This window comes from Liolophura sinensis, chromosome 1 (assembly GCF_032854445.1).
Source record: "Liolophura sinensis isolate JHLJ2023 chromosome 1, CUHK_Ljap_v2, whole genome shotgun sequence".
Taxonomy (NCBI): domain Eukaryota; kingdom Metazoa; phylum Mollusca; class Polyplacophora; order Chitonida; family Chitonidae; genus Liolophura; species Liolophura sinensis.
In genome coordinates, this window is record NC_088295.1 from 20,183,231 (window position 1) to 20,205,243 (window position 22,013).

The 22,013-nt window shown below is 40.0% G+C and overlaps 1 protein-coding gene across 1 annotated transcript; it reads right to left on the reverse strand.

The window, feature by feature from the left end:
• Positions 1-248: 248 nt before the first annotated feature.
• On the reverse strand, positions 249-12,953 carry LOC135469831 (equilibrative nucleobase transporter 1-like). Its single transcript, XM_064748481.1, has 11 exons — positions 12,883-12,953; positions 11,131-11,296; positions 7,867-8,193; positions 7,493-7,616; positions 6,191-6,283; positions 4,623-4,809; positions 3,833-4,012; positions 2,948-3,049; positions 1,626-1,815; positions 828-948; positions 249-386 (listed from the first exon to the last, which is right to left on the reverse strand). The coding sequence occupies exons 2-11, from the start codon at positions 11,250-11,252 to the stop codon at positions 249-251; spliced, it is 1,584 nt and encodes a 527-aa protein (XP_064604551.1). The 5' UTR covers positions 11,253-11,296; positions 12,883-12,953.
• Positions 12,954-22,013: the final 9,060 nt, after the last annotated feature.

The following is a 22,013-nucleotide window of genomic DNA, read 5'->3' on the forward strand; positions in this document are numbered from 1 at the left end:
TACAGTTGCTCGTCCCAGCTGATATGTCCGACGCGTGACCAAAAGTTGCAACGTATATGCGTTTCGAAAATGAAATCCGCCATCCAGTACATGACGAAAAACAACATCTCCAAGAAGATTATGCGACGTCAACAAAGCCGCCCTTCCACACATTCTGTTGTGATACTTTCGAAAATCCGACGTCATCGGTTCGTATAGTTTCGTAAATTCTCTAAATAACATTCCTTGCATATTAAACACAATGTACCTCAAAAGCATTTGCTTCGTTTTGCAATGAACACATACTCTGATTCGGCAATATTGTTGGCACCACGTTTGGTGTTAAGCCAGATGTTTATCGGGTGGATCAGGGAGACAAACATTAGTACCAGTAGGAAAATATTCACCTGTGAACACAATAAACAGAACATGGGGAAGAGTAAAAATTATAGTGCATTGAATTAGTTTTTCCTTCAATACATGCACCCGATAAACAAACTGTCATTCCATTTAACATGCTTTAGGTATTTACATAGTGAATACAAATGCCATGTCAAGCACCTCAGAGTTTTGTCTACATTAATACATAGAAAAGGGTTCCGTGTTCACAGGGGTAAACCATGTAAATTGTTTCTTCAGGTCTCTAGATTTAGATGCTTCACCCTTCACCCCCAAATACACATACTGGCTGATTCTTTTCTGATCTGGGTGTCGTAAGCCAAAGAGGATAAGTCACTTATATTTCTTATTCCACCAAAACCCCGTTAGAACACACTTATTTGCTACGAAGGTTAAAGAATTCAGCCCCTACTTTTGCGAAGCGTAGAACATATATTTGTGTACATCACCTTCTGAGGCCCTTTTGGGGGCGTCTCTAGCCAAATAAAGAGAGGGTACTGTACACATCCCAGAACTCCACTGATAACTATCAGCATACCATATAAAAACCCAAAGTAGTCTGCAGGAAATCTGACAACAGCAAAAAGCAAAGACGTTTTGTGTAACAAATGACCTCCAATACAAGAGTGAACAGTAACAACTCAGGTTTTTTCACTTAAAGGCCATCTCAGAATAACCAAAGGTGACACCCCACCGATTTAAAGTTACCAATCATGACACTCCATCATGAAATTCCACCATATGAAAATTACCAATTATGACACCCCACCATAATAAAGGTTGCAATCTTAACATCATTACATTCCACTACATTAAAGTTACGATAGTTACAGCCCACTATATCGAAGTTCACATCATGACATCCCATCATATCAAAATTACCATCACGAGGGGCCCACCATGTCAAACTTATCAATCACGACACTCCACCATGACAACCCACAGTATCGAAGTTACCATTTATGATACTCCATCATGACATTCCACCATACCATAGCTAACGTCACGGCAACACACCATGCCAAAGTTTCAACCAGGACACCTATCTGCGGAGCGTACTGCATTCTTGCCTTTGCAACTTTGCTGGGCGGGCAAACTGGTAACGTATCACTCACATTTTGGAAGACAACAGTCGTCATTTCGCCTTGGAACCGAGTTGCCATTGCACTGGAAAAGGTAACCTATAGGTCTAGCCTATTTACATGTACTTACGCCGACTGATCTGCTATATATACATGTATACTTACACCATTTGTAGAAAAGCAGCTGCTGTCCCGTACATGAAGGACCTGAAGAAAGTGAGCACGATGAAGTCCACATACAGGACCTCTGCAGAGGGAACAAGGACCAGACAAGAAAGCAGCAGAGCAAGGCAAGAGGTCAAGGTCAAGGGCACAACCGATGGCTGCAGGCGGCGCTCTGTGATAGAAGGTTTACCTACAAACACAGGACGGTAGAGAATAATCCCTTTGTCATCACGACTGAAAAGAAACAGCTTGGGCAGATGAGTGAAGGTGTACAAGTAACAAAGTTACCTGTACTTAAAAACACAGGAGAAGTGGGAATAAACTTTTAGCTGATGACACCATTTACAAATATCAGGACGGAATAGAAACAACATCAACGAATGAAACCATTCACATCAGGACTGCAGACACAACATCAACCGCTGAAACCATTAACGTCACGACTCCAGACACAACATCAACCGATGAAACCATTAACGTCAGGAATGCAGAGACATCAACCAATGAAACCATTAACATCAGGATTGCAGACACAACATCCACCAATGAAACCATTAACGTCAGGAATGCAGACACAACATCAACCGACGAAACCATTAACATCAGGACTGCAGACACAACATCAACCAATGAAACCATTAACGTCAGGAATGCAGAGGCATCAACCAATGAAACCATTAACATCAGGACTGCAGACACAACATCAACCGATGAAACCATTAACGTCAGGAATGCAGACACAAAATCAACCAGTGAAACCATTAACATCAGGAGTGCAAAGACATCATCAACGAATGATCCATTAACGTCAGGAATGCAGAGACATCAACCAATGAAACCATTAACACCAGGACTGCAAACACAACACCAACCGATAAAACCATTAACATCAGGACTACATAAACAACTTTGACTGATGACTTAAGTCAAACGAAGACGATTCCAAACCACACAGCTATGGTATACGGCGAGTCTGTTGAGTTAAAACATTAAGAATACTGAGCTTCTGTTGCAGTGGCCAAAGTGGAGCTGGTATGGGTGGTCTCCTCTAGTTATTTAATTTCATGCTGATATTTTGTTTGTTTTAACTGATTAATATTAAATGTAAAACTCCTTCTTTGGTGAAAACACCAGTCGGGTATTGAACGTAGTGGGATGATCTATCTCCCCTCCAACCTACCTTAATGATTAAAACTATGACATCTCAGAGCTACAAGCTTTCTGCAACATTTGACTGAAGCATTAATTTCACAGTTGTGCTTAAAGTTGTCATGCAGAACAAGTTTACTATCTGTCCATATATATATTGTGTATATACTCACTATTGTTTCGTCTTCTCTCCAGGTCATATATGAAGCCACAGAAAAGAGAGGTGAGAACACCTCCCAGTTGGGTAAACAAACTGGCATTTGTGTAGTGACTGACTGTAAAATAAGAAGGCGATTAATTTAGAATAAATTGGAAAAATTCACATGCTAAAATACAAAAACCCCAATCAAATGGTGGTGGTCACAAATGTACAAAGAGAAGCAGAACGACTGTCACAGTCAAGTATATAGGTGATGGTCCACGGGCCGCCTAGGCTGTTTGATGATGTTAGGAGACTAGCCTATGAATAATTTGCGAATCATGGACAGAGCATCCGCAAAGTCGCAAAAGGGACTCCCAGTCCAGCATTATGATACAAGCTCCAGGTAATATTTATACTGGCCAAATACTGCACTGAGTTTTACTGGTCGACAATTTTGACACATACATGAAAGCGGCGGAAATCGTTTGACGCAGTGTGTCGAGGTCTTTAGTAGGAAGAGACGTGCATGGTTTTCACTCCGTTTGCATGATGAGTTACACAGCCTGATTGTGTAAATTACTGTTTTTCAGATACCGATTTTCAATAACGATCTCGGTCCGGTTTCACGAAACCTTTGTTTTGCTTAATCAAATGTATTTTGCTTACCAAGATGGTACTTTACTTATGCAATGTTTGGCAAGGTTTTTCGGGAAACGCTTCATGTAATTTACTGACCTTAAAAAGTTTCAAGATCTCTTTTCCCGTGTTTAAAATATCTGACCAGTAAACTGCCAGTGCGTTAATCTGATTGAGAATATTTAATAATATCCTTTAACAGCACTGAATTTTTACTATGTTGATTGTGGTTGGGATGAAAAGTGGGATCAGAACATATGGCCCCGCTATATTCCCATACCTAAGCTCTCCTCCTGATTTGTGATGTAGTTCAGCCAGGGGTTCAGTGTACCGATGAAGTAATAAAAGCGTAGCTGTAATACACTCAGCCAGAACACGTGAGAGAGGAAGACCCGAGATAGCGTACAGTTCAGAAGGCTTGGCTTCACATCTCTCAGCGGAAGCTCCTCCGAGTGTACGGCTGAAAATATAAAAATGGTGATATAAGTTAATATCTGAAGGTGATAGTTTTTTGATTTGATTTGATTGGTGTTTTACGCCGTACTCGAGAATATTTCACTTATACGACAGCGGCCAGCATTAGGGCGGGTGGAAACCGGGCAGAGCCCGGGGGAAACCAACGACCATCCGCACGTTGCTGACAGACCTGCCCACGTACGACCGGAGAGGAAGCCAGCATGAGCTGGATTTGAACTCACAGCGACCGCATTGGTGAGAGACTCCTGGGTCATTACCCTGCGCTAGCGCGCTAACCAACTGAGCCACGGAGGCCCCTCTGAAGGTGATAGTCTGGTCAATTTTGAGCGAACAACAGAAGATATTTATTTATTTATTTATTTGATTGGTGTTTTACGCCGAACTCAAGAATATTTCACTTATACTTCGGCAGCCAGCATTATGGTAGGAGGAAACGGGGCAGAGCCCGGCGGAAACCCACGATCATCCGCAGGCCTTCCCTGCGGAAAAACCTTCCCACTTACGGCCGGAGAGCACCAGAAGATAGCATATATCATTGCAAAATATGTACATGTGATGTAAAAATAAAATATCATGAAATGTCGTCTTACTACCTGGGTTATCGTTTTCATTAAGGGCTTTGACTACCTCCCCTGCCTCATCAAGGTCACTTTTGTCAGGCTCCACTTTGGGGATGAAGGTTTTAGGAAGCAGTACAAATGTACTGAAGATGACCATGACGTGCAAGGCAGAGATGAACAAGTACGAGTACTGTCGGGAAATGCCATTTTCGTAGGCAATCTGAAACAGACCACAACAAGGCATCAATCTGACAAGCAAGGAACCCCACACTATCAGCCTAAAGAAATAACAGCCAACTATCAATCTAAAATAGGCCACAACAAAGTATCAGTTTGAAATAGGCCACAGCAAAGTATCAGTCTAACAAACAGGTAACCCCATACTATCAGCCCCATACAAATAACACCCAACCATCAATCTGAAATATGCTAAAACAAAGCATCAATCTGAAATAGGCCATAACAAAGCGTCAATCTGAAATAGGTCACAACAAAGTATCAATCTGACAAACAAGGAACCCAACACCATCAACCAGAACAAATAATTGCAAACCATCAATCTGAAACAGACTATAACAAAGCCTCAGTCTGTAATAGGCCACAACAAAGTATCAATCTGACAAACAAGGAACCCCATACCATCAGTCTGAATAAATAACAAAACATCCTCAATCTGAAACAGACCATGTATTTATTTCTTTGGCTGGAGTTTTACGCCGTGCTCCGCTGGTATAGGATTGTCTGCATGGACGCACAGATCCAGAGCATTTCACTCATACGACGGTGGCCCAGCATTGCGGTGGGAGGAAACAGGGCCCTAAGTTAATGTACATTTTAATGATTGTAGACGGTTATCATGTTGTTAATGTCTAGTAACATACTCCCATTACTGTTCTCCAGACGCCGGGAAAATCATGCAGACTAATCTTAACTTGATATGTATATATATGTATATATCAGATATTTTTTCACTTTAGACATTAGGATCTTAGGAATAACTTTATTCCCAGGACGCCACTGGAGCTATTCGATTACCTGTAATCTAAACAAGCTGGTAAATTATTAAATGTGTAGTTAAGTTTTAAAATAATACATATTGTTTCAACAAGAAATACAATATATGATGCTGATGTTCAGTTGTTTCCAATAATCAAATAGTACTGGTAATTGACAGTAGCAAGCAACATGAGTTAGCCCCGCTTGGTTATTATGTAGGCTGTGTAATGAAATGACAAAGGGCTTAGGGTTACATGTAACAAATTACACACGCTCTTCGAAATTAGGGCCTCATAAATGACACACAAATCATAAGCTTTTCGGTTTTGTCATGGAGCTATACGGTCTATAGTTCTATGTTTTATATACCATGTGATATCATGACTTAATTGTATGCGGGTTTCTTATCTCAAGTGACCTAACTGAGAAATGTACACTTTCAGTTCATAGACTCTCATTGTAAATAATGCCGGGTCCAATACTATACAGTGCATACTATTGATATTAATAACTAGCTATTTAATAACGAGAAGCACAATCTGAAGCAATGCTTATAACCAGTACATATACTGGAGAGCTGGTTAAACACGGGGAAGAAGCCTTACCTTGACAACCAACTGGACAGCGGCTGAGGCATCAAATGAGCCACACAGTAAGCCCACCACGGTGGACCCTCCCACAGCAAACAGGTTAGCCACCTGGGGGAGGAAAGAAGGGTAGAGTGAAAAACATGACAACCACTTGCTGAAAAAAAGTTAAGACAGAGGCGGCAGAAGCATTTCCGACTGCCCCGAGCAACTCTCATACCACTATAAACTATGGTATGGAGCCGCCTCGACAAAGGAAGTTCTGGCAGCTTAGACTGCCGCTTACAAATTCTAGGCAATTTCTAGAGACAGGGAAGAAACATTAATATCATACAATTTAAATCACCAAACACTGCTTTGTTGTAAACCTATAATGCCCAGAGCTCTAAAAGAAATAAAACTCACAAGTACTGATGTGCAGGCTTTAGCTGCATGTGGAGCCATAACAACTTAAAGCATCTCTTGAAAGAACTGGACTCTCGACAGCACACACCACATAAGGATCTACTTGGGATTTATGTACTCTCTATGCTACAGTTCCTCACAAACATTTTATTGACAGGTTTTCATCGTTGCTCAAGTCAAACGCAAAGTACGTTCTAGGCGACTAAGTAAAATCAGTATCTGATACATTTCTCAAGAAAGATTTAGGGTTGAGTTAGGGCTTTCTTCTTTTCTCTTTTTTTTTTTTTCGTTTTCTTCCTCATACTTTTATTTCCGCTCAAATAATTGTCCCAGTCATGGTTGATGTGGTCACGAACGAGGAATGATAGAATGAAAGATCTGGACTAAACAAGTCATACACTCCAGGGACAGGAGTGCCAAAAAGCTATAGTCGGCTTTCTTGTCAAGGAACAATCAGTGAGGCAAAGCTTGAAAGAAATCAGATTTCTGACAAAATCTTGTAATTAAATTTTTATCTAAGCTCAGTGCTGAACAGACAGAAAGATCAACGGTCAACAGCAATGTAAATCCTCTTTTCCAGTTGATAATAAAACAGTAAAATTTTTGTCACTGCACGAGAGTGTGTTTTGGAGACATTTAACAGACAAATCGGAAAAAAAAAAACGCAGAACCAATATGGCATTGGCTGCCACATTGGGGTTCATAAAATGGTAAGTGTTTTCTCGAAAAACTGTGCACACGGTATACATAAAACGGTAACATATTTAAATAATGGCCACCTAATCATCGATCCGCCTGATCCTCGATCCCCCTAATCATCGATACACCTAACCATCAATCCAGCAAATCATCGATCCCAGCAAATCATCGATCCGCCAGCCACTATATTCTCAGGAAGCTGTATGTAGTTTTTACCTGTATATTCGTGATGACAATGGGCAGACCGCCGATAGCTAGGCACGACAAGCCTAGGAATACCAGCCAAGGGGTGGAGGTGGTAAGGAAGGCAGTCACCAGACTTCCACACAGGAAGAAACATCTACAGAGAAACGCATATAAACCACAATCAACTGCACCCGATTACCTGGTATAATCAAACAGTGAATATTTGATCATTTGTGAGCTGGAAATTATGAAAAACCTGCTCCCAAATATTGATTTTTGCAATTCACAATTCCTGCAATACAAGTTGGTGTTCAAAGCTATCGATAGCATAACAGAAAATGTGAAGTTTGAATAAGTTCTTGTCATCTAATGCTCTATCTGAATTTTCACATGTTTTAACATACATCAAAACGATTCTGGCCATCCGTGTCCCAGACGTGTACTGGATGTGACCTAGAATTGGTGAAGAGATCGTCATCAAGGTCGTTCCCACGGTGAAGGCGAGCTGTAACTTTTCATCCTGCTCTCGACAGCTGATGACTCCAGACATATTTTCTGCTGGTATAGTGATGTTGGAGGAGTTGTCTCCCCTGTGAGAACAGAGCTCGGCGTAAATCCCCTCTTTCTTGAACACAAATACCAGAGAGCCCCATCCGTACACCAGGCCTCCGAACAACAAACATTCCAGCACAGCCCATACAGCCATCAAGTATTTCCTCCATGGACTTTGCCTGAAAACCATACATTAGTGAGTTGAGAAGTTAACGGTAGCCTAACAAAACCAGAACAGAATGTTTCAAAATATGTCCATATAACATGATGTTCTAAATAACATATCTTCACTTGGGTGAGCTGCATGGAAGTCCATTTTCTTCATGGATATGTATCATTATGTTACAAATGGATGATGTAAGCCTCACTGATATTACTGAGCACCTACCATTAGGCCTACAGTACTACACAACACTGGCACAGTAAGAAATCTTCTATGTACACACCAATCACGAACCTGGTCATTGGCACATAGGGCCTACCCTATGCAATATACGTACATGTGTGTAGATGTACAGTTTACTGAGGCCGATAATATTCCATTGGCCAGTCACGTCTTTTCCTTACAAAACTTATAAAAGTATATTTGCTTCCCCTGGTGTTGATTATATGAGAAGAGAGATGACTTTTTTATTTTTAACCAAGCATGGACGATTTCAATCTACATCGTAAGATATTAATGATGAAACTTTTAAATCAAAGCTCGGCTCTCAAACGCCTCTGTTGAAAGCTTCGAAAAATTTGCCAAACATGCCAGCCATTAGGTAAACAAAATCGTAGAATGAAAGATCTATGACGCTATGCTTTGTAACCATGTAACTAATTTCGCTTAATGAGGGACCAGGGCCTGTATAAGCATTTAACATCACCCCTGTGTGTACAAACAGTTGCAATAAAAACGTAGCTGAAACATTTTTATACGTTCTCTTACTTCATAACATGGTATATTGTATACGTAATAAATATATGATATATTTATTATGGCTTCTTAACCTAGGAGTCGTGGCAGATATTTATAACGGAAGTTGCAAGTCAATCACTAGACCAGTCTCCGAAGCAATTTTCAACAAAAACCACCAAAGATCTAATAAGGTATATATAAATTACGAAGTCACAAAGTCTACGTACATACAGAAAAGCAGTCAGCAGTTTTAAATGATGTCGGAAAGACGAAAGGTATGTTCAATAAGCGCGTGAATGTAACTATTCGTAGAGCCAACATGATTATATTATTTCATGCGATGCATATATCTCCCGTTGCCTCTGGTTACGCGGAATTAGACAATTATGAAGTAGAGTGGCTGAGAATCAGAACAATGGGAATTTTACTCATTGAAAAGGGACAGTACACCAAGGCGAGCTTTGACCTATCGCCGGAATTGCGCCAAAAATGACGCAATCGGCATGTCTTTGACAATTGTCAGTCGTTGGCAAACAAGATGTTCAGAGCGTTCCTCTGACTCCATATATTTACGGTAGGAAACGTGGCATTTATGAAACATGAAATTCTTCACGAATTGAATAGCACAGTCGAAAAGTCTTTTGCACTGTTACAAAATGTAGCATTGAAGATAAAAACAAATTTGTGCAGAAATGACAAATCCGGACAAACTCACGATCTTCCTCCTCACAAAATTGCTCCTACTATCCACAACACTACTTCAAAATCACGTGAAGCAATCGTATCGAATTGGCCCAAGTGTAAAAGAGTGGCCTGTCTTAAGTTTTTACCAATAACCAATAAAGAAGTTGTGCCTCAAAAATATAAAAGATTACAGCATAAAGAGTAAAACCAGAGCGGTGAAGGCAGTGTGATAGTAGGCAAATCACGCGCATTGCCGGTGGAATCTGGCCTCTTGTCAATTTAACCAATTCAGGGTTTTATCCCCAATGTTCATCCATAGGATTAGAGTCGTATAAGCGAAATATCCTTACTTACGGAGTAAAACACCAATCAAATACATAAATAAATAAATGGACGCTCTATATATATTTACTTGTCCGAGAACTATACTCATTGTAAAACTTAGATTGAAGGCATTTGCTGGGAAAATCTTGACACGGTAATAACTTGTGACGTTGATTGAGCTGGACACACATGATCTAACAAATGCTACAATCAAGGCTAGACATGATGTACACGTCAAATGCAGGACCATGTGGTATAATTTGCCAAATATAAAAGACAACAGCATAGAGATTAAAACCAGAGCCAGTGTGATAGTTGTCAAATGGTCAAAGGTTAGAAGTATCCTGTGCATGGTATATTCTGGGGTACAACTTTCTTCATCCCTAAATCAGGAATTGAAAGTGTATAATATCTATTATGATACTGAAATTCATGTGTTATAATAAACACATATGCACTCATACATTAAATGTTTTGTAATTGTGGAATAACAAATTCAAGAATATATTATTTTTGGACCGATTTGGGACTAGATTTTGCAGCAATAAATTGTAACGTTGACTTACAGGGTCACATCACGCACAGGATCTAACAAATGCTACATGGGCAGATTTGCACTAGCTGCATGCATACAGGGATATTTCGTTATATTGCTATTGAAGTATAAAGGATGGTTAACAGCGTTGAAACTACATGTATACCTATTTACGTAAACATGGTGATCTCGATTTAGCAATGGTTTTCAAACTTTAAACACCCCCCATAAGTCGTTTTAAATGCCTTCAGAATAATTCCAAAGCTTTAGAAAATAAACATAACACCACCACATAAAAGCTTTGTTGTTCTGATGTTACAGTTGTCATGTCGGTGTAATCCTGAATAACTTCTGCGAGTAAAATGAAAATGGTTCATGTGTGGCCTGGAGGCATTTTACGCGTGAAACGACGGACCAGCTAGAGGTAGGTGAAGTGGTTATTCGGGTCGCCACCTGTGTCCTACTATTTAAAAAAGGGCGTTTGTCTCTGAATGTAGGTTGAATATCCAAGAATATGGCGTACTCAAATATTCCTCAGGCAACGAGTATACTGGGACTATGTTACAGTGGATATCAGCTCGTAAGTTGATATAATGCGAATCGTGAAGAATACATTGTAAATCATGATTAATCATTACAAAATGACAGGAATTATATATGTGCAATTCTCACGTTTGTTGGGCCTCTGTGACCTTTTTTATCTTCAGCTGTTCATTGTGATCGGGTTGTTTTTGTATCAGCTCTTTATCAGTCATCTCCCCTCTGGGTACTCCACCATATTTTTTGTTCGACATTGTAGCACTTTATTGAAATCCATTCGAAAGCCAACGGACAACAGCTGCAAAAACAACAACAAAAGAAAACTCATAAAGACACGTTGCGTTTTTACACATGTTGTCGGCGCCGCTCTGCGTCGTCAGCAGATCAGATTGAGTGATAATGCTTAACGCCACATTGGCAATATGCCAGCTATATCAAGGCGATAACAAATGGGAGGATTTAGTATTATCACAATGTTTAAGAACATTAAAAAATACCATAGTGAAAATCAATATCATAACCAAAGCATTATTTATTCATTCTATGTCAAAACATTCCTCAATTTTAGGGAATCATGTAAGTACTTCTACATGTATGCTCAATGGACACGGGCGATGAGTTGACTTGGTATACTGTGTATGTCAAAAATAAATGTGGAAAGTATATGAATTATACAGGCATTAATCTAATCAGAAATGGGTATTCAAGGAAAACAAAGGAATTTAGTGATGAACAATCCATGTCATGAATTCACTTCAAATTTATGATCGTGCAAAACCTCAGTTTTAATTTTGTACTGCATACATTGGCATTGATCGTACCATTGACCTTTCTTTTCTCATCTGTAACGATTGCAATAGCCAGTATTAGTAAACAACAGGACAACCATGGAATATTTCCTTCTCTGCTAGAAAGTATCCTGAACAATTTGTGTACCGAAGTATGGGATATAACTATTCTAATCCACCAGGGATGAAACGCTTACTCCACCGAAGACTGATTTCTTGCTTTATTCAGTTCTAGTATAACAAGTATTCTCCTTTTAGTAATTGCTTTAGTACGGAGCCGTTTTTCTTGGAATGGGCAGTTTGGTAAAAGTTTTGAACCGCACTTTAAGTAACAAGTCTCTAATATTACCGAATCAGATTTGCCTTAGTTAACTTGCACCGGAAGAAGAGATGACTCCATCGCACTGAGCTTAGTTTGAGCAAGGGATAACTTTTCTCCCGCCTTAAGGAACGCTGGCCTACACTTGTATAATTATATAGTCCGTTGTACATTTCTCTGTTTACGAAGACATTTAGTTAGAATACTGGTGAAGTATTCCGGATGAGTCTTTGGTTGAAATGATCAGTTCAGCTGACGATGTTCATAAATTCAGCTTGGACCACAGTCGCCACTGCGAGAAATGTACCGATGTTCCTAAATACAACGGTATAATCTTTCTGCCGAACCCACTGGTTTATGGGGATTATGGGAATCTATTGGGGAAAGGACTACCAGAATGTAGAGAAAAGCGACACTTTGAAAGTGAACCTATTTCTTACAATAAATAACAACAAAATGTACTTGCCTTTATGTGGGTTGATATAACCAGGGGCCGGTTTCACGAAGCACTCTTAACGTTACGTTCACTAAACTACCACGGCAAAAAGTACTCTAGGCATTACGTCGTCATGGTAGTTGCGAGCTCGTAACGTTAAGAGAGCTTCGTGAAAGTGGGAACAGGCCTTTAATGAGCAGTCCAGCGTGGACACAACCGTTCAACTGGTATATACGTTGAACACCTACCTCGTACATATACAGCGGTTAAGCGTACACATGCAGCAAGCAAACACATAGTATGCAGAGCCATTCAAACTACAGTATCAATCACAAACAAACCTTTTCCCTATACCACCAGTCAAACTAGTATGTCCAGCTTGCCAGTCTAGTGTAGCCTCAATATATACGCCTGTAGCTTGCCGTAGTCAATCTGATACAGAGCTTTTCATATGGTATAGTCTGTCACACAGCTATACAGGTAACAAAATACCTTAGCATTTGTTTGTACTATTTGTCAAACATGGCTGAAAGGAATTTTAGCTCAGTGGAGTGGACTGGAAAGCTGGTAACGTTTTATATTATACACTGTTTACGTTCGTTGACTAAAACATGCGGCAAATGATAATCTGTCATTGACAAACAAGTACCACTGAAATAAATATAATGATTACATACAGCTTAAGACGGTACCGGTGTGCCACTAGTATTTTTGGAAAAATGGGTTAGTCACTTGGTAAAGATACCAGCTGTGGGTCGGAAGATTGTGAAATTTTTGACATTTTACGTGGCGATGTCTCGATTTCATTATCAGAATAATTGATCAAGTTTGAAAGAAAATATCGGTTAAATAACAGGGATTATATGAATGCTCAATACAAGTCCGACCTATTTAATAGCCTGAGCTATAAGGTGGTACACTGTGTGGAGGTAATCAAGGGGGCATAACCTTCACATCTGACGAGTTCTGACGACATATGTCTATAATTCAGAAGCTAAACTAAAACCTGTATCTTGACTGGACTAAAGCTTAGGTCGAATGCATGAAGAACATACGAAGAACATAACATTCCCATGCGAATATCTAACAGGTTGTCATCACATATGGCTAGAATTCAGTAGCTAAACTAAAACCTGTATCTTGATTGGACGGGAGCATCTTTCTCGATAGTAAACCCAAATTTCACCAAAAAGTTATTACAAAGCTGAAGTCTTCCAAGTCTTCCGAAAATACGCTGGATGAGGCAGAAGATCTTGATGCCGATTTCTTCCAGTTCCAGAAGATGCAAATCGAATCACCCTCAAGCATTCATAATACCAAGCATGAAGCAAACACCAATCAGGCCGAAAGGTGGAAGTCGGCGATTCTAATATGAAGACCACAAGGTAAGAAAGCTTTCGACTAATAAGAATACTTTATTTAAACATCCGTACGGGTTCGTTTTGACAACTGCGTGTGAGTTGTTCATAACTGCGTTTGAGTTGTTCATATCTGGGCTGAAACAGACCGTAGTTACATGTATAGCGTAACCTATCCACCCTTTATTTTGAGTTCATCTTGCCTAAGCCATCAAAGGTGCAAATCTTGGCAAGATGCCAACATGCATGACGTGAAATGTTAGATGTTGCCTGTGTGATCTCTACTTTCTAGGCTAAAGAATTAAGACGTGTGTAAAAATCAATTTAGAGCATAAGCAGTCCAACAATTCTTTTACATTATATAATCTTTTACATTGCAATAGTAACAGTCAGCCAGTAAGAAAATGCGTGTTCAGGTACGGGTATATCCCGCTTTCCACCCAAATAGCTAAACGTTTGCATTTGTCATGTAAAGTGCCTGTGTTCTTTGAATTATGTATGTTAAATGAGTACTTTCCCAAAACAAAGAGGCCTACTGGCCTACTTGAGCATACATGAATGAGGACTATAAATCTAGGCTGCATCTTTTGGGGTAAATGTTTTAGTAAAGGTTTACTCATGACCGGTAAAAGTTTACCAAGTTAAATGTTAACTTTTACGTTACGAAACTAAACGTGTCCTTTCATGTGAAGTGAAACTTCACTGAATCGAATGTTTCCCACTACAACTTTCCCTCTGTTCCAGCGGAAGCTGAGTGTATGTCTTCACGGAGGCAAATGACCGATCAGTGCTGGTTATCGCACGGGAAGATATATTGTGACTTCGTACAATGATTTGTCACAAGGATATTAAATATCACACTGCAACCTCAGCAGAAATGCATATATTTACAGCCTCCATTGTGACATTTGTCTTGAATTTTCCGATTTAATTCTCTCAAAATCACTCTAATTTACTGAAGTAATGGACCGCTTGCAACTAGACAGGAAATCGTCCCACTTCGGTGCTGCAGTGAGGTGTAAATTATCTCATGCAGAAAAACAAGTAAAACTATATATGTTATTACTGTGTAATGCAACGATCCGCTCATCTGATGTGATCAGCTATATCAATGCTCGTTCATCTGAAACGGTATCGGTCATTTGCCTTCCATGTTCGTGAAGAGCCTTTTGGTTAAACGACCTGTCGGCGGTTGACGTATGCTGATTGTTAGGTCTCTGAGCCAGAGATTCTGGCTCGAAACCCGGAGAGGTCTCAAGCAATTCCCAGCAATAAAATGTGTGCTTTAGAAAGTGTCATCGCAAATACCCATTACATTCCTTATGTCAGGGAAAGACTGCCGTTCTTCAGAGAGCAATACACGGCCGTCTCCCTCCTGTCACACAAAGGGTAACTTGGGAATTAGAGTTCTAACTGTGTGTCTGCCTCACGTCTCAATCGAAATGGCGAGGTAAGTTAAGCGAGTAGACAAGTCTACATAATGTCCATCCTGACCACGGGAAATCAATAGGAGATCTATAGGCAGATGTCTGCTTTACACGCCAGCAATTAGTTATCAGGGTGAAGCGATTTTAGCGAAACAGGAACCAGTTGACTTCTGTGAGGAAAAAAGATGATGATTTGGTAGGTGCAATATAAAATACCACAGCCTGGAGAGTAAGACCAGAGCATCGACGACAGTGTGATATTTGGCAAATTTCCACTGGTAACCGGTAAAATGCGGCGAAGATCTGGGTAGTATTCATGCAAAAAGTCAGACATTGGCTGGCATTTCGTCATTTGTGCTATTTTTAAACTTCTTTCCCACCTATTACGATTTTTACGCCGATTTACAGACATGTCATACCTTTGTGCGTTGCAGGAAAGTCTGTCTGTCCTGCATAGTCATAAAACTTCCCAACGAAGACAATTTCAAGATGTTAAAACAAATCGCGACGCTTCTTATGTTCGCCGCGGTCCGCGCTATGATGGTTCGAAATTAGACGTGTTTTTCAAATGGCCTCGATTGTGGAAGATGTAGTAGATGTAGCACGACATAACACGAAGTGGACCGATGAGGACAGAGCTACGATGAACAAACGCACGACCGCGAATGGACTACTGTTGACAATGTCAACCAGACCCATCCACGATGATTAACCTTGTAAACCACATGACGATGCTAACACGACGTATCTACAGACCCATCCAAGATGATTAACCTTGTAAACCACATGACGATGCTAACACGAGGTATCTACAGACCCACCAAGATGATTAACCTTGTAAACCACATGACGATACTAACACGACGTATTTACAAACCCATCCAAGATGATTAACCTTGTAAACCACATGACGATACTAACACTACGTATCTACAGACCCACCAAGATGATTAACCTTGTAAACCACATGACGATACTAACACGAGGTATCTACATACCCATCCACGATGATTAACCTTGTAAACCACATGACGATGCTAACACGACGTATCTACAGACCCACCAAGATGATTAACCTTGTAAACCACATGACGATGCTAACACGAGGTATCTACAAACCCATCCAAGATGATTAACCTTGTAAACCACATGACGATGCTAACACGACGTATCTACAGACCCACCAAGATGATTAACCTTGTAAACCACATGACGATGCTAACACGACGTATCTACATACCCATCCACGATGATTAACCGTGTAAACCACATGACGATACTAACACGACGTACCTACAGACCCACCAAGATACCCAATAACCGCCCCTATTAAAACATGGTGACGACGCCAGTGTCGTGGCCTGTCGTAGCTATTTTCCTGGCGAATTTGGAATGTTTCTTGGAATGGTAATGGGAGAAAGAGTTTATGTACAAGAGGCGCAAGACATACAAGGACATAGATATCCCAATCTTAGAAAATAAGCCCGTCTGTGCAGCTACTCTTGGTACTAACATCTACCTACAACATTTTAGAAGTTCCTTCCTTGACATAATATCAGAAAACAGCAATAAGCAGTGCTGTGAACGGTATTGATGTGGTTAAAAAAAATTTCTTGTACGTCTACGTATTCTGTGAAATAAATTTGTTCCATACAAGACATACTTGCCACTACAGCCACTTTCCAACGCCATGTTATTTGGAACTCTATCAGTGTCTGTAACTAAGGAATCAAGTAACCTTGTAAAGGGGAACCTGATTGGACCGTGAATCATCTTATATATGAGGGAAAGTTTGTCACATTTCAGGATTTTGAAGAATTAATGTTTCAGTAATTCAAGGTAGATGATGTCGGACATCGCTAACTTGATTAAATGAATATGGAGACACCTAGGTACCCATTCGATATGGCCTATCATCTAACAAACCTCACGTTTATGGCACAGGTCTCGTTTACTTCGTGCTTCAAATGTTTATTCAAGTAGTAAACAAAGTATCCAATTCCCAGTCAACTGGTAAACACCGAGGATGAGATAATTTTATTCAGAAAATAATTACGGTTGTTAAGTGTTAAAATGTTTGTCGAAATGTTTAGCACAATGTTTGGACGTGGTAAATAAGGAATACTCACCTAGGCTTGATTAATACATATGTTGGCCAGGGTATAACGAGTTTATATGTAATTTACAGGGAGATAACTCTTTCAGCACTTCTCGAATCGGAATCCTCGATCAATTTCGTAAATCACGGAAAACACAGTCTAGCTGACGACGTAGTGGTTTCCATGGATACCGAACGTGAGCAGCTGCTTGGTGTTAAGTGCTCAGCGTTCGGGTTATAAATATAGAGCCATTTATTCCCGAGATAAAAGTGTGATGTTACGATCAGCTCCTATTGCCATGTATAATTAAATGTGTTTGTGTGGGCTTGTGGCTGTTTATAAAAATTTGTTACGGCTTCGTTGAGAAAGTCACTTTCAAATATCGTAAGTACCTCTGGCTGACTTTTGGCCATTTTTTTTTCTCTAATCGTGTAAGCCAGTATACCATATGATCGACAGTTTGTGCAACGGCTCTAACAAGAATTTCAGACGATTCCAGAGTGAGTTCGTGGAAGGCCGCAATCACAGACGACAAATTTTAAAGTAATACTGCGTTTTACAACGTAAACGGATGTATTCCAAAATGGCCCTTGTCAATTCGGTGAACATTCGGTAAACATTTTAAGTGCGATTATTTCTATAGTTCGTGTCTACTACATTAAGCGCTAACGAGATACGTCTAGCTGCACAGCTCAGTGACGACATGGTGGCGGGTGAACACCACGCAGTCTGTTTGATGCTGATCGATTGCCGACTGTCAATAACACTGTATATTGCGTGGACATTTCTCCCCTAGCCTTGTCTCCGCTACTCATATCAGAACAATATAATCCGGTCTTTGAGGGCCAAAATGGATAGGCCATTGTCTAATCTGGTAGAAACCTTATATTCGTGCTAATGCCAAACTAAAATAAGAACGCTCAAAACACGATATTATGTATCTCATCTCGACGCCGGAAATGGCAAAGACAGATATGCGGTTATATTTCAGATAACATGAGATGCTGAAACTGGATGATTTATTCAGTAATTGACGTAAGTTTGTTATACTATATTAGTCATGCTGTCGAGGATGTGCTTTGGCCTTTAACATGTGTTACAGTAAAACTGTCATTAGGGCTCCAAACTGTGGAAATCCGCGTGAAGCAGCTACTGAGATCACTTGCCGCCAGTGTCGACTCTCTAGCGTGTGTTTATTTTGCCTATGGTGAGGAAGGTGTGTGTAATGGCAGGATGAACTCATCCGGAGAGTGACTGCGAACTCAGTTTATCCATCCGCTCCCATTTGCCAACCTGTCACAAAACTGTCTACCAAGCTTTGAAACACCCGCTAAACCAATCTCGGCAAAAAGCATTTGTGAAAACGTGACTATATTACCTCCAAGATATGACTGACCCGTAACCAACAATGTTAGTGGAAGGCCTGTGTAAAAAGTCCACCGTACGTGGGAAGATCTTCCAGCAACCTGCGGATGGTCGTGGGTTTCCCCAAGGCTCGTCTATGGAATGTACCGTTAGATACCCTTAATAAATACTTTGTCTGCAAAAATGTACTTTTATGATTGGGATATGATCGTCTCCACAATTATGAAAATTTCACATTTCAGAATCACCGTGCACTTCTTTATTTAGCAGTATTCATCTTTAGATAAGAGACACAATATTTTCAAATAATCGTTTTACGTCCAGGAAGCCAGGCTATGCACTATCCTTTGCTAAGATCTCCCAGACACCTAGATCCATAACGGATTTTTGTTGGGTAATGTACACATACAACAATAGTAAGATAACAATACACCTCGCAAAATTTCCAAATCAACCCGTCAACCATAAAAATGCATGTCCAAGTTCAAATTTACAAAGATTAGTTTGATTAATTTTCCCATTTCATTACCTCTGCATCTGGTATCTTATCTCTTCAATATCAATCCTTTCATGACAACTCAAGATATAGCACAAAGAAACAATGGTATCACTTGATCTGAAGCGGCCAACCGCGTCAGGAGTTTTAACGTGTTCAGTTTTCATAATTTGTGACCTAATACCACCATCTTTACAGGCGAGGATTCGATCACTGAGACAACGACACACACTCTTAAATGAGATGCATGCACGCGAAGGAGTGATCTGATGTTTTCACACTTTTTCCCTTCTGTTTTGTTATTAATATATAGTCAGCGTTCCATTTTCTCACGTGATGACGATTACCTGATCAGGAGTTGTGTTACCTCCATTATAACAACCATGTGTAGGTCAAAAGGTAACCCCCCTGGTTTAAATCTGTGACAGCTATGGTAAAACTGTCTAAAAATTTGGTTTTTTTTTTTACTTTCTGGTTTTCTGTAAGCAGTCGAAAGAATTAAACCTCGAATAAACGCGTTTTGCAGTATTTGTTGAGTGGCGGCTTACATGTGTGATGAGTGTGGTGAAAGAGGTATCCGTACTTAATTTGGGCTTCAAACCTCTGACGTTTACGATGATCCGATCAACTGTCCAGTACTTGTCGACCCCAATTCTGCACCTTTTGTTCTTCATTACAAATGATCCCTTGACTGCGTCCAGGACTGTAACAAGTCTTCACCTATCTTTTGAATCCTCTTTACAGATTTTTGGAAGATATCAAAATAAATAAATAAATAAAAAAGTCATGTTTTCATTTTTCTGGAAATTGGTCTTAACGTCTTTTATACTTTAATCAAAAACTTTCGCCAGGGTCACGTCGACCTACTTAAAATTACCGTAGGCAGTGAAGCAATGTTTAAACCTTTAAATAAACAGAGTGAAATTTCATATCTGGTAGTCGTAATGAACAAAATGCAGCTTTGAAAGAGACACGCCAGGCTGGCAATGGCAATTGCTCGTCACAAAACCACTCCAAAAAATGTGTGAATTGTATGTGCATCTGTCTCTTTTTTCTTACATCGCCTCAGAACTTCTCGTTTGTGTAGTTTAGCGATCGATTTACGTTCAGAAATGGTGGGGGGACGCTTGATGATCCTACTTCATGGAAAATCCAAAGATTCATTTTCGTCATTGTACATAGTTAGTTGGCATTTTCAGTTTGTGGAGTTCCTCCGGGCTCTGTCCGGTTTCCTCCCTTTGAAATATTCTTGAGTAAGTCGTAAAACACCAGTCAAATAAATAAATCAATTTGCAGAGTAAATGAAGTGTACAGTATGTATAAGCTTAGTTTGTTATTAAACATAATGCATGGATCTGTGGTGTACATTTTTCAGAAAATGTTTGGTAAATACCATAAAGGGGCATTTTTATCCGCGATTATCTTCCAAAAATCCTCTATATCAGACAAAGTTATAGTATTTATAGGTCAGACATCAGTGCCGTGTTGTTAACTACTTTGTCGTCCAAAATTTGTCTTACGCAAACTCGAGGCAAACTCCTACGGTCGTGCAGCAATACAGGATTTCACTTAGGAACATTTGCCGTAACTCTAGTCAACATAGATATATTGTATGACGTAGCTGCTGATAGTGAGGAAGTGTTCGTTGAAACTTGAACGGTTATATTGACCTTGGATGTATAACACAACTTGTTACCGTGGAATGCTGTTGGTCGATTTCTTCTGACTGACAACTTCGAGATAACACGCCCTGCTTATTATAAAATGATGTCCGTGACCGTAACTGCTTACTGGAGAGCACTTGGTCCACATATATATTTAATTGCTAGTGAGTAATAAGTACTGTTACTTCTGCCGAAAATGAGGACCACTAGGTCGTAACTATCTACTGTTGATCTTACAACAGCTTGTAGCAGATCGTGTTGTTACACAAGATCGTCACTATTGACTGCAGATAGAACAGATCGTATCCGGTTATTGTACAGAACCGTTACGTGGGATAACTGCCTCAACTGGCGATGGTGTGATATCAAGTCGAAACGTGCTATTAAGGATAATGATCGGAGGGGCATTTGAGAGGAATGAATGAATGATATTTTAACATATCGTAGCTGTTTACTGTAGAGCTGGCTAAGAGATCGTAACTGATTTCTGTAGGGTACTGATTGAGCTTACAGCTGTAGTAGCAAATTTGAACTGGTTACTGTAAGGTACTATATGCCTTCAGCCCAGCTTATATAAAACAGAGCAAAAGACTTTGTGGCATCAATTGGCTACTGGTTACTGAAAAGTGCTACTATATTAAACAACTGACTGGATTTATACCTGTGTGATATCAGTTCGTAACGGGTTACTGAAGAGTACCACTGTATGAGTCATCTGACTGGATTTATACCTGCGTGATATCAGTTCGTAACGGGTTACTGTAGAGTACCACTGTATGAGTCATCTGACTGGATTTATACCTGCGTGATATCAGTTCGTAACGGGTTACTGTAGAGTACCACTGTATGAGTCATCTGACTGGATTTATACCTGTGTGATATCAGTTCGTAACGGGTTACTGTAGAGTACCACTGTATGAGTCATCTGACTGGATTTATGCCTGCGTGATATCAGTTCGTAACGGGTTACTGTAGAGTACCACTGTATGAGTCATCTGTCTCTGTTTCACCATATTGTGACAGATTACTCTAGGGTGTGAGACATCTTAAGGGTTTATTTTAA

Coding starts and splice junctions, on each gene's coding strand:
- LOC135469831 (XM_064748481.1), bottom strand. CDS start 11,252: ATGTCGAACAAAAAATATGGTGGAGTACCCAGAGGGGAGATGACTGAT. Junction 4,810..6,190: donor CTGTCCAGTTGGTTGTCAAG/GTAAGGCTTCTT, acceptor GGTCTGTTTCAG/ATTGCCTACGAAAATGGCAT. Junction 1,816..2,947: donor GGAGAGAAGACGAAACAATA/GTGAGTATATAC, acceptor CTGTGTTTGTAG/GTAAACCTTCTATCACAGAG.